Here is a 12,611-nt window from a genome sequence, read left to right on the forward strand (position 1 = left end):
TCACAGCTCATATATATGAGACCTCACATTTGATCCCTATTTTATCTGTCAGCTTTTTATGTAGTGATTTGTAAGTTATCTAGTGTAAAATGTTGCATCTGAAGTGAGATGAAAACTTTGCTGTAGAATCAGATCTATTTCTATTTACATCCTATTTATAGTTGCACTTAGCCTTGAAAGGGGACGAGGGGGCTTTCTCAGTGATGGCCCCCCAGCTCTGGAATACCCTCCCTAGAGAGATTAAGTTGGTCCCCACTCTCCACTAGTTTAAAAATATGTTTTTTTAGACAGGCCTTTGACTGACCTTGTGTAATCTATGGTCAGACTTGAGGATCCATCGATTGCTTCACTCTGCACTTTGGTTTGTTACTACAGCCAGCTTTGTTCACAGGTTCTGTGTTTTAGAATTTTACAATTTTAACAGATGGATTTTATGTGTGTTATGTGTGTTGTTTTAAACTGATGTTACTGTTTATGTGCTTATATACTGTTGTTTATATGCAGCATTTCAAAGTGCTTCTGTGAGCCGAACAGATGGTGGTGGGGTACAAATAAATTATTATTATTATTATTATTATTATTATTATTATTATTATTATTATTATTATTAATGCATACATACATACAGCTAAGGGTGCTCTTATGGACATCATGAGTGAAATACTTATGACTTACAACAGTTGTTGGTGAAGTCTGAACTTAGATTATATTCTTTAGATCTACCTTATTGTTCCTGGCAGCCAATCAGCAGGCCAAACCCACTAGACAATTCCACTGTTTAGTCATAATGACAAGTTTCGCCTGTCTGTTTATCAGAACTAATAGGAATATTACTACTGCTATGAGTCTCTTCATCTGTAGAATAGAGAAGCAAGTTGAAAAATATGAACTAGAAGAACATATAAATGGCAAGAAAAACGCAACAGTGAAAGAAGGAGGGCTATGAGAAACCAGGATAAAAACACAAGCTTGTTAAATCGTAACAAACTCTACATAACGCTGTAGATGAATGATGTCAGCACACTAACATCAGGTAAATTCAGAATTACACAACTTTAAAAAAATAGATTTCTTTGAAAAAACATGTTTTTGCAAAAGCATATTCATTTAAAAGGTTTCATAACAATGCACAATGCATAAATTTCAAATGCATTGCTTTAACATTCCCAGAAGAAAAACCCAAGCTGTACATTATCCAAACACCCAAGCACAAACATTATCAATACTCCTGTTTGTATAATTTATCCAATCAATGTGAACATAAATAATGAGCAATTATTATGCAATCTTCATTATAACCAATCTTTCTTCTCTATTCACACATTGTCAACTTTTTAAGCAGAGTCAATACAACTTGAACTTGGAGAAATCTGCAAATTGATCATATTCAAAATGAAGTTTGAGCATAGAAGTGCATTCAGCAAACACTAAATGTTAATAAAAATCCTAATCCTGAAAAACAGTCCAATCAGTCATGGTATGATCAGGTGGAGGTTTGTTTAGAGAATCCATTCCAATCTATAACAAAGAGGAAAGAAATACAGCTTTGAAGATAATGGCTTCTGGTGGAGTACCACACTCATAATCCATTTGAGTACCACACTCATAATCCATAATCCAGTTCAAGGCAAGATGAATTCTTATGACTGCCTTTTGCTAATTGAGCAAATCAGAACCCAAATTTTAAAATCTCCACCCATATGGATTACTGTTAAAATTGCTTCAGCATTGACACTGCAGTCATTTCAGGTGACATTGGTGTGTTGATGCTACATGTGGCAGAAGACAGACTCAGGCATTTGTCTCTTGTATGTGTCTGAAGAAATTTTTGTATGCACCATGGCCTACATGTGGATAGCTATCAACAATCATTATCTAATGCTGTAACTGCACAAAAAGAATAATTATAGGAAAATTGCATGTATAAAAAAACCCATATGATTGCATGCAGGTAACCCCAGTTTGTACTTGCATGTCTTAACAAAAAATTATTCGTTAAAGCCCAAACTCTCTTCTGAGCACCAATGTATGCAAACTAGACATAATGAGTAATATTTAAATCATACATTTAAGTGGCATTAACATCAAAATATAGGCAAGCTATAGTAAGCCTACAATTTGTTCACTCCCTCATCTCTTCAGGTGAAGTTGTGATGAGAGCAGGAATTTTTGATTGGATTGCTTATTAATCACAATTGATCATTACATCTCAAACTGAACTGTTGGTAAGCTTACTTTATAAACTACATATTAATATTGGCTTTAGTAAGCCAGTATTCAAACAAATATTGATATTTGGACACTATGCTAAATTGTTTCCAATTTTTGGGTTTTAACTAAGCTACAAAAAAAATAGGAAGGACAAAATCCATGATGTGTGTATGTGATGCTTTACCAAAGTTCAGGCTTATATCTAAACACAGATAATTACTTCCCTATAAGAGACAGAGGAAAGATACTATGTTCCTTTTTAAAGGAATAAATGAAGAACCCAAATAACCACCCTCTACCCTGGTCAGCCGTCTCCTATGGCAAGAACAGGAAAAGCATTCTAACAAACAGCAGTCAGTAGTATATCAACATCTATTTTCAATAGATTACTAAGAATACAGTTTATCTAATTCCACTTGAAATAGGAAAACTGAAATAACAGCCAGATGTGTTCAGTTATGTCATAAGTATATTAGAATAAGGTCAGATTTTTTCTGGCAGTTTGCTTTCATGGCATCAGATGAAAGACTGTTAAAAATATAATCACATCTCCAATCTTTTTCAGAAATTAAAACTGAAGAAGCATGACTGTATTGGTGATGGGGTAAGTTGAAGCCACACTGCTCAAGGGAACTAAAAGTCCAATCTGTGAAGCTCCAGACTCAGCAAAAGTAATGCTGAATTAAGTCTTTAGCATTCTCCAAATTAAGAGACTTATGAGTCCCTTTGTTCCAATAATGAAATTTAAAGTCCTACTGATTTCCAATAGTCTATTTATTACTAATCCTCTGACAGAATTTTTTCCATCTGTATTTCAAGTTCTCTTATCCAACCGTAAGGTCTACAAAATTTTCTGTTTCAAAAGTGCAAGTGAAAGTTGTAATTATACAGGCATAGGTTACATTCTTCAGAGAGACACATTCTCCAAGGAGAGAGAACTCAATCCTCTGTCATGGAGCTTTTCAGATAGTTTTTGGACATTCCAATATTTCACAACAAGGCTCTCTGAAACAGATCCAGACACTTAAGAAATAGAGTGTCATAATCACCCACAAATAAAAGGAGCCATTTTACTTTTTAAAAGGTCCCAATAGCATGTTGAGGGTCAGCAAGGGCTCTGCAAATCTAAGTTACAAGAAATTAGAACTAGCATTTCTGTAAGAGATATTTAATTACAAAAATCCACACACATCTTATAAATCTTCTGTACAGCGGCCCAAGGAAATATTTTTCATTCTTCAGAAGCAACCAAAATGGAAATGGGATTCTTTATGATCTTCAAGATACTGCTTGATCCTCTTTCGGTACTGTCTGTTAAAGCAATAATAACATTAGTTCATGATTAATTCAAGGACCACAGATCCCATAAGAAAACTATCCAAGAAAAATAACAGCTTCCACTTTGGAAACACTATTTACTACATTGTCTTACCCTTTTTTTACCTTACCAATAATGTTGATTTTATATGATAAGCATAGATAATGGATCTGAAGATAAATCCTAGTTGCATACTTTCTGGACCAATTAAAAGTTCTAAAACTTTATTGGTTGGGCGGTCAAATTCCTGCTAAACACAGTTCTAAAGAAACCTTTCAAACCATATTTGGCAATTTATAAATAGTCCAGGCACAAAAACAGTGAGATAGCTAATAAGAAAGAAACAGAAAGCTATATTAAATTACATATGGTTGGATGATTACTATCACATCTGTTGTCTTTCCTCTCAAAACATACACATGTACAGCACTGTATGAAATCAATCAATTAAGCTCCAAAGAGTTTAATAAAAAGCCATATTTTGGATATAATCATATCTTCACAACAATTCTGGTAGGTTGGTAGGTAGGTAGGTAGATTAGGCTAAAGAGTGACTTGTCCAAAGTCATTCAGGAAACTTCATGGTTGAGCAGAACATAAATTCTACCAAACATTGTTTTCTTCTACAGACACCCAAATCTCTGGATGCCTAATGAAGAAATACAACCAAATTTGTAAAGCAAAAAATGTAGGAATTGGGTTATCATACTATGTTGAGAGAATGAAGCAATGGAGAATCTGCTGCACAAATTGTGAATTGACCTGGGACAAATACAGAATCCTATTCCCAAACTGCATATGGCTTTGAGACCTAAGATGCAGATGAGCAAAGACAGACCACAACTTCTGACTCTTTGCCTTGTGGATGACACCAACAAAGAACATCTTTGCATCGTACTGAGTGTTTTTCTGGGGCTAGACATCACCTGAAATGTATGCTTCAACAAGCTCTTATGGTTTTGTGCCATGTTCTCTCAGGAGAACAAAGCTGTGAAGCAATACATTTTTGAGGATTGAAATAAGCATTCCTCCCAATTGTAAGACCAGTTCATGCTGTTAGAAGTTGATGAATTCTGAAAATCTTCCACATTCGAAAGCACCAGCTTCATCACAAAATCATATCAGTATAAAAACATACATAGGAAGCAGAAAAAAGTCTTAAAGACAAATACCTGCCGCAGTAACTGCCTGCCTAGATATGAGGTGGCCACACTTGTCAGATTTTTCCTGCTGCCCACTTTGCACCGGATGTAGCCATAAAGATTTGCTCCTTGCAATGTCATGCCCATAATCACTACGGCCTGTGAAGGAAGGAAACACCACATGACAGAATCAAAGGCTTCACTGTAGCATGCACCCAAGGGAGTTGATTTGATTAGATATTTACTATGTTTTTAACTCACCAGCCACTTAACTTTGAAAGAGAACAGGGCGCTGAAAGCAAAAACCACCCAGAGCAAAGGGCAAGTGATCAGTCCTAACCAGAAGATTCTGGACTCTGCTTCTGATGTAGCTTTCTTCCCTTGAGCAGATGTCTAAGAATGTATAGAAATGCAGTATGAATACAAAGCATCACTGTTTAATTTAAAATGAATCTGTGGAATTTGTTTCCAAAAAGTACCAAATCCAGCTGAACATATTTTACAGGAATTGGAAAAAGGTGCTGAGGATATGCATTATTTTTGCAATAAAATGCAATTTTCCAAGCCCTGTACCAAAGTGATTTGATACATTGATAGTTTTGATCTCTACATAATATTCTACTCCTAGATCATGTGCTGCCACCTATAATTCATTTGTTTCAATTTTTTTGGGAACCAAACTCCACATTTATATTTCTATATTTAGTTTGTGTTGTGTCATTTTTATTTCACTCTGAAGACTCTGATTTTGGGGCAACATAAATAGTAATGCAACCTTCTCCAAAAATGTGGCTCAGAACTGATTATCTTCTTTCTGAGAATTAACGAAAGTACAAAAATGCTCACAAAAGAACAGATCAGTTTAAAAACAAACCCTCTGCGCTAGTATGCTTAGTTAATGGTCTCATCCAAGTGTAAAACACTGAATACAGCAAATTGGAACGGAAAATGTTATGTCATTCATTTCACTGCAAAGGATTATATATCTTTATAGAATGGTTGCAAAACAGAGGATTGGGCAGGTTAGAATTCAGACACACTCACAGACTCATCAAAACATATATTGCCTTGGTTGTATGTATCTTCCCTAGCATCTCCAAATGGGAACACAGTAGGCCACAGCCCAGGAACACGCGCCACATAATAGCAATTCAAACTTCCTCAGCAACTGAGAGATATTTACCTTCCTGGCTTCAAAAACCCAGTGGCTTTTTCCATCCTCATCAATCTGGTTCCACCAGCGAAGGCCAACCATTAACCTCCCTGTGACGTTCTAGAGAAAATTAAAAACTGCATGAAAAGACCGCTCCTGAAGAAGACATCATGAAATGAAATCTTACTCTGCTCTGCTTTATACAAGAAACACAAAAGCCACAAGGACCTAATTTATTTTGTGCTCTTAAGTAACATCATGGTAGGCAGCTATTAATCCAACTGTGTTGGAATGGTGTAGTACTGCTAATGGCGGATAAGGAATTCAGGAGGTCAAGGGCTTGTTCCTTGTTTAGAAACTCATTGGGTGGCATTGTGCAAATCACAATTTCCCAGCCTCAGAAAGAAGTCTGGGGATAAAGATGATGATGATAGTAGCCATAATACAAAGTGATAAAGCTTGCTCCTGTTATGTGACAAAAGCCACAGTGATCTAGAAAGGTTTTCCTCTTGAGAAAACACTGAAGAGAGAGCTCCAGCTCCTTTCTTGTATGCAAAATTGATCCGCCTGCATAATCTGTCAGTATGGAACGCATTAAAATGCAAATGAACTCTAGCATATTTACCTTCACTGCCCAGAAGTCACAAGACAGAAGTAAGATGATTGTCACCATACAGGCAATATAGCTGCTGCTCAACAATTCGCAGAGTAAGTAGACAATTAGTGCACTGACCCGGAAGAACAAGTGGAAAAAGGAAGCTACAGGATGTCTGTGAAAGACACATAAAGAAAATAATTCCATTATTTTCCTCTCCCCTTGCTGAGCCAAAAAGTTGAAGGTAACCTGTAAAATTAATACAGCTTCACACCACTGTAATTGCCATGGCTCAGTGCTACTGAACCAATGGAACTGTAGTTTTAAAGGTCTTTATCTCTCTGCTGCAAAGTGCTGGTGCCTCACCAAACTACAAATCTAATGATTCCATAGTATGGAGCCATCACAGTTAAAATGGTAAAAATTGTATCAAACTGCATTAATTCTACAATGTAGAATCACCCACAGTGAAGCTCATATTCAGTCACAGTCTTACTAAGTTTAAACCTTAATTTTCACACTGTTGCACTTCTCAGTAACTACTATCAAAGCCAACTATTACTTCATCTTCAATATGAACGTGTAAGAAAACTAGCTTGAGTTGTAAGTCATACCACACAAAATATTTAATTTTAAAAAAACAGAGACCACAAGACAATTTTTTTGAGACCACAGGCATAAAATCTGCATGTATCAAAATCATGTACTGTTACATATAAACAATATTGTTCATACAGCCTTTGCAGTAAGCAGAAATACTTCTATGTAATTATCTAGAAGTACATACAGAAACTATACAGATAAGATGCATCCCATTCTAGACAGCCAGCATACAATAATAATCAGTATGAGTTTACATTTTTCTCAAATGCATACTCAGTGAGGCTCATTCAAAGCACAAAAGATGACAGATTTGTTTTACTAGGCCAGAGTTTCTCAAACTACTCCTCCAGATGTTTTGGACTTGAGCTCCCACTATTCCCAACAGTTGTAAACTGACTGAGATTTCTGGGAGTTGAAGTCCAAAACATTTGACACAATTTGAGAAATACTATACTAGGAAGTTGATAGCCATACCTAACCAGCCACCGTAGCAATTGCTTACTTGATTTTAGATTTTTTGGGTCTCCTAGACATTTCATCATCGGCATCAAAGAGTGACACATCTTCTGTGTCGTCACTACTGTCCTAAAGTCAGGAGAGAGGAAATTATAGGAAACATTACACATTTATTTCTAAAATCCTGGGGGGGGGGGGCAATAATGAAAACAATCAACTCCAAAACTGAAACAATGAAAGGAGGGGTGTTCCCAAACAATGTATGTCACAGAATGAGTATCCCAGTGTTTTACTGAATGAGACATCTAATTCAATTGGAATTGTCAGATTTCAAATTATTTTTATTTGAGCACAACACATTGGAGCACAACCCAAATTCAAAGAGTACATAAAAAATAGGGGATGTATACAATCCTAATGGGGAAGGGGCAAATCAATGAAACAAACAGAAAAAAACTGCAATGGCTTAATGCTTTGAAATCATAGGATTTGCAGTTTGGTGAAGCACCAGCACTCTTTGGCAAAGGCTTTGTAAAACTTTGAGTTATGGCAGTTAAAGTGGTGTCAAAGCACATTCAGTGTAAATGCACCTTTAGATTTACATTATCTGAAGTGATGGTTTCTGAAACTTCACCAGGTATATTTCTGTTTTTTGTAAACTGTACTTCTAAGTGCTCATAATAAATTATCTTTTTTAAAATATATAATTTTAAGTTGATCAATAGTCTATTGGGTTGCTGTGAGTTTACCAGGCTGTATGGCCATGTTCCAGAAGCATTCTCTCCTGACATTTTTCCCACATATATGGCAGGCATCCTCAGAGGTGTGAGGTTTGTTGGAAACTAGCCAAGTGGGGTTGATATATCTGTGAAAAATCCAGATTGGAAGAAATAACTCTTGTCTGTTTGAGGCAAGTGTGAATGTTGAAATTGAACAGCTTGATTAGCATTTAATGGCCTTGAAGCTTCCACCATGTCAGACTACACAAGAGAAGCCATTGAAGCATATAGACAATTTCAAAAGAAAGGAGAAAATCATGAAAATGAAAAAATGTGGTTACCAATATTTTAAAAAACTCTAAAATCAGGACAGCGAATAAAGAACAAAACTCTGAAAACAGGGGAATTCCAAACATAAATCAATCAGGGTCAGCTAACACCTCCCAACAAAGAATTCCCTCCTCCAGGAAGCAGCCAGGCTTTGAATCTGCAAGGCCATTTAATGCTAATCAAGCTGGCCAACTACAACATTCACACTTGCCTCCAGCAGACAAGAGTTCTTTCTCCCACCCTGGACCTTCCACAGATATATAATCCCCACTTGCTTAGTGGAGCCAACTTGAAGGTTGGGTTGCTGACCTGAAAGCTGCCAGGTTCAAATCCCACCCGGGGAGAGCGCGGGTGAGCTACCTCTATCAGCTCCAGCTCCATGCGGGGACATGAGAGAAGCCTCCCACAAGGATGGTAAAAAACATCAAAACACCCGGGCGTCCCCTGGGCAACGTCCTTGCAGACGGCTAATTCTCTCACTCCAGAAGCGACTCAAGTTTCTCCTGACAGGGGGGGGGGGGGGGGGGAGGACTTGCTTAGTTTCCAACAGACCTCACAACCTCTGAGGATGCCTGCCATAGATGTGGGCGAACGTCAGGAGAGAATGCCTTTGAAACATGGTCATACAGCCTGGAAAACTCACAGCAACCAAGTGATTCCGGCCATGAAAGCATCCGACAACACATTTTACTTCTAAGTGCTCAGAATAAATTATCTTTTTAAATATATATATATATATATATATATATATATAATTTTAAGTTAAGCAATATTCTGCTGTTTTGTCATTTCAAAGGGTAATGCAAGTGCTACATATATTACTCCAGTTCATATGAAAACATTACAAATTTGATGTAAAAGGGCATCAATGCCTTTATTGTGGTTACAGATATATTCAGGAATAAAGTCAGGTTGAGTTTCTCCCTTGTTTAGAAACACGAAATGCTACAAAACTCTCCACTGAGAAAGGGATACCTTTGCTTTTTGGTGGTTTGACCTACAAACTTGGCTTCAGACACCAAAATGCTAAATACAGTAGAGTCTCACTTATCCAACATAAACGGGGCGGCAGAACGTTGGATAAGCGAATATGTTGAATAATAAGGAGAGATTAAGGAGAAGCCTATTAAACACCAAATTAGGTTATGATTTTACAAATTAAGCACCAAAACATCATGTTATACAACAAATTTGGCAGAAAAGGTAGTTCAATAGGCAGTAATGCTACGTAGTAATTACTGTATTTACGAATTTAGCACCAAAATATCGTGATGTATTTAAAACATTGACTACAAAAATGCGTTGACTAATCCAGAATGTTGGATAAGCGAATGTTGGATAAGTGAGACTCTACTGTATGTTGAGCATAAAGCCGTGTACAGGCTAGCCCAGGCCTGGGCAAACCTGGGCCCTCTCTCCAGGGGTTTTAGACTTCAACTCCCACCATTCCTAACAGCCTCAGGCCCCTTCCTTTTCGCGACTGAGGGGGTAAAGGAAAGGGCCTGAGGCTGTTAGGAATGGTGGGAGTTGAAGTCCAAAACCCCTGGAGAGAGGGCCCAGGTTTGCCCAGGCCTGGGCTAGATGAATATGAAACATGCACCCATGTCGTGTTTACACTTGGTTTCCATCTCCCCATGTATGTAGAATACAAAAGCAGATATTCCAACCCCCCTTATCCAAAGCTTCCCTGGTCCCAAGCATTCGGACAAAGATTGGGCCTTCGAAGCGGGGTCTAACCCTCCTCCTCCCCGCCAAACCCCGCATCCTCACCTGCCGCAACATCGCTTCCGCCTTCGGCCACGTCACGCAAACAGACCTCGTCGACGCTCCCACTGTGCGACGGGCGCGCCGGGCACCAAGAGATAGAAACAGTAGAGCGACGCGCTCCTTGAACTTCCGGTAGCCACGCGACACCCTGGGAGTCTAAAGCTCCTCTCTCTCTCAGCAGCCTCGGTTTCTCTTCCTTGGGACGGGCAGGTTTGGAGATCAAGCAGGGGAAGGGGGAAGGAGGAGTTCCTCATCGCTGCGACTGAGATCCTTAAGAGTTAAGCAGGATCAAGGCGGTCGGGTTTATTTCAGGGCCCTTCCACACAGCCCACATCCCAGAATATCAAGGCAGAAAATCCCACAATATCTGCTTTGAACTGGGTTATCTGCGCCTACACTCAGATAATATGGGGTTTTCTGCCTTGATATTCTGGGACATAGGGCTGTTTGGAAGGGCCCTTGGTTCCTCCCTCTGAGGGCCCTTCCACACAGCCCTACAACCAAGAATATCAAAGCAGAAAAACCCACAATATCTGCTTTGAACTGGGTTATTTTAGGCCACATTGCCATATAACCCAGTTCAAAGCAGATCATGTGGGATTTTATTTGGCGGTGTGGAAGGGGCCTGACACAACTAAATAAAAGAAAAACTTTTTATTCTCTGGCCAAACTCTGTGAAAGTCATACTATTACCATAATTCAGCAAGCGATGCATACACACACCCATAGGGTACATCTACACCCCGATGGCATAGTGGACTAAAGCCTTGTGACTTGAAGGTTGGGTTGCTGACCTGAAAGCTGCCAAGTTCGAATCCCACCCGGGGAGAGTGCCAATGAGCTCCCTCTATCAGCTCCAGCTCCATGTGGGGACATGAGAGATGCCTCCCACAAGGATGGTAAAAACATCAAAACATTTGGGTGTTCCCTGGGCAACGTCCTTGCAGACGGACAATTCTCTCACTCCAGAAGCAACTCAAGTTGCTCCTGACACAAAAAAAAAAATTACACCAAGAATGGGCAAACCATCCCTCCAGGAGTTTTGGACTACAACTCCCACAATTCCTAACAGCCAGATTATTATGGTGCCTTAGTAAACTACAAATCCCAGGGTTTCATGGCATTATTCATGGCCAGTATTGTACCACCTGATATCTGCTAGGAAGTAAAGGTAAACGTAAAGGTTTCCCCTTGACATTAAGTCTAGTCGTGTCCGAATCTGGGTGTTGATGTTTGCATGTTTTTAAGTTGGCAGAAGCGGAGCTCACCCCCCTCCCTGGATTCAAACCGCCAGCCTTTCGGTCAGCAAGTTCAGCAGCTCAGTGGTTCAATCTGCTGCGCCACCAGGGGGATATTGCCATGATTCACAGCAATCATAGCAAGCCGCCTGCTTGACACCCACTGTGACAGTGAATCCTTTTCACAGCTTTATGTAAACTAACAAAGTGCTTGAAAACATTACCTTAATTCTTAACAACAAAACATTGCAGTCTGCCATTCTCACTGTGCCACTGTCAACTCCACAATAAGGAATACATCTACACTATAAACATAATGCAGTCCGACACCGCTTTTAACTGCCATGGCTCAATGCTATGGCATCATAGGAGTTATAGTTTGCTGAGGCACCGGCTCTCTTTGGCAAAAAAAAAAACTCCCATGATTCCACATTGTTGAGTTGTGGTGGTTAAAGTGGCATTGAATTGCATTAAATGTACAGTGTAGTTGCACCCAAGGAAAAATGGGCAAATGATAAGAAATGTGCTGCCGAGCGTACATTACTAAAGCCTCTCATTAGAGTCTAGTTATACTTGCAGATTTAGGTGAGTCTGTGAATGAATTCCATGTGATTTCAACATTTTTTTTAGTTTTCAGTGAATCCTGTCTACTGTGTGCACAATCAGCCATATGATTTGATCCTATTTTGTGCTGACACTAATTTTGATTTTAGAAAGTGCTATCTGGTCTGTGCCCCTATTATTGTATCCAGAATGGGACAAATCCGGTCCCTCTTTCCCCCGCTCCCACCTTTATTTCTAGAAATAGAGCTGAACAGAAGAGAGCTTTGGAAATGCTTTCCCATCTACATTCAAAACTGAATCTGACGAATAGACATTATTATCAGGATGACCGGGAAGAAGGAGGTCGACAAGTTGTAGCAGATTCAGAAAATGTCAATAAAGATCATAAGGTGTCTGGAGAACACAGCATATGTGGAGAGGTTGGGAAGCCCAAACTGCTGCCACCATTATTTTACACAAGCCCGAAGTTATGCTACATACAATGGAGATGCCACAGTGACTCAAGTATAACTTCA

General features: G+C 38.9%; 1 protein-coding gene and 1 long non-coding RNA gene across 2 annotated transcripts; one reads left to right on the plus strand and one right to left on the minus strand.

The window, feature by feature from the left end:
• The first annotated feature begins 725 nt into the window (after window positions 1–725).
• LOC134296274 (uncharacterized) lies at window positions 726–2,966 on the plus strand. Its single transcript, XR_010002921.1, has 2 exons — window positions 726–1,033; window positions 2,777–2,966. It is a non-coding gene; the product is annotated as an uncharacterized LOC134296274 (long non-coding RNA).
• Window positions 2,967–3,279: 313 nt separating this feature from the next.
• Window positions 3,280–10,346, minus strand: tvp23c (trans-golgi network vesicle protein 23 homolog C). The gene is made up of 7 exons (NM_001281876.1): window positions 10,298–10,346; window positions 7,525–7,607; window positions 6,450–6,594; window positions 5,855–5,944; window positions 4,933–5,064; window positions 4,702–4,830; window positions 3,280–3,522 (listed from the first exon to the last, which is right to left on the minus strand). Exons 1-7 carry the CDS (start codon window positions 10,307–10,309, stop codon window positions 3,490–3,492), a joined length of 624 nt encoding a protein of 207 aa, NP_001268805.1. The 5' UTR covers window positions 10,310–10,346; the 3' UTR covers window positions 3,280–3,489.
• Between the last annotated feature and the right edge of the window lie 2,265 nt (window positions 10,347–12,611).

The sequence above is a fragment of the Anolis carolinensis genome, chromosome 2, assembly GCF_035594765.1.
Source record: "Anolis carolinensis isolate JA03-04 chromosome 2, rAnoCar3.1.pri, whole genome shotgun sequence".
Classification (NCBI taxonomy): Eukaryota; Metazoa; Chordata; class Lepidosauria; order Squamata; family Dactyloidae; genus Anolis; species Anolis carolinensis.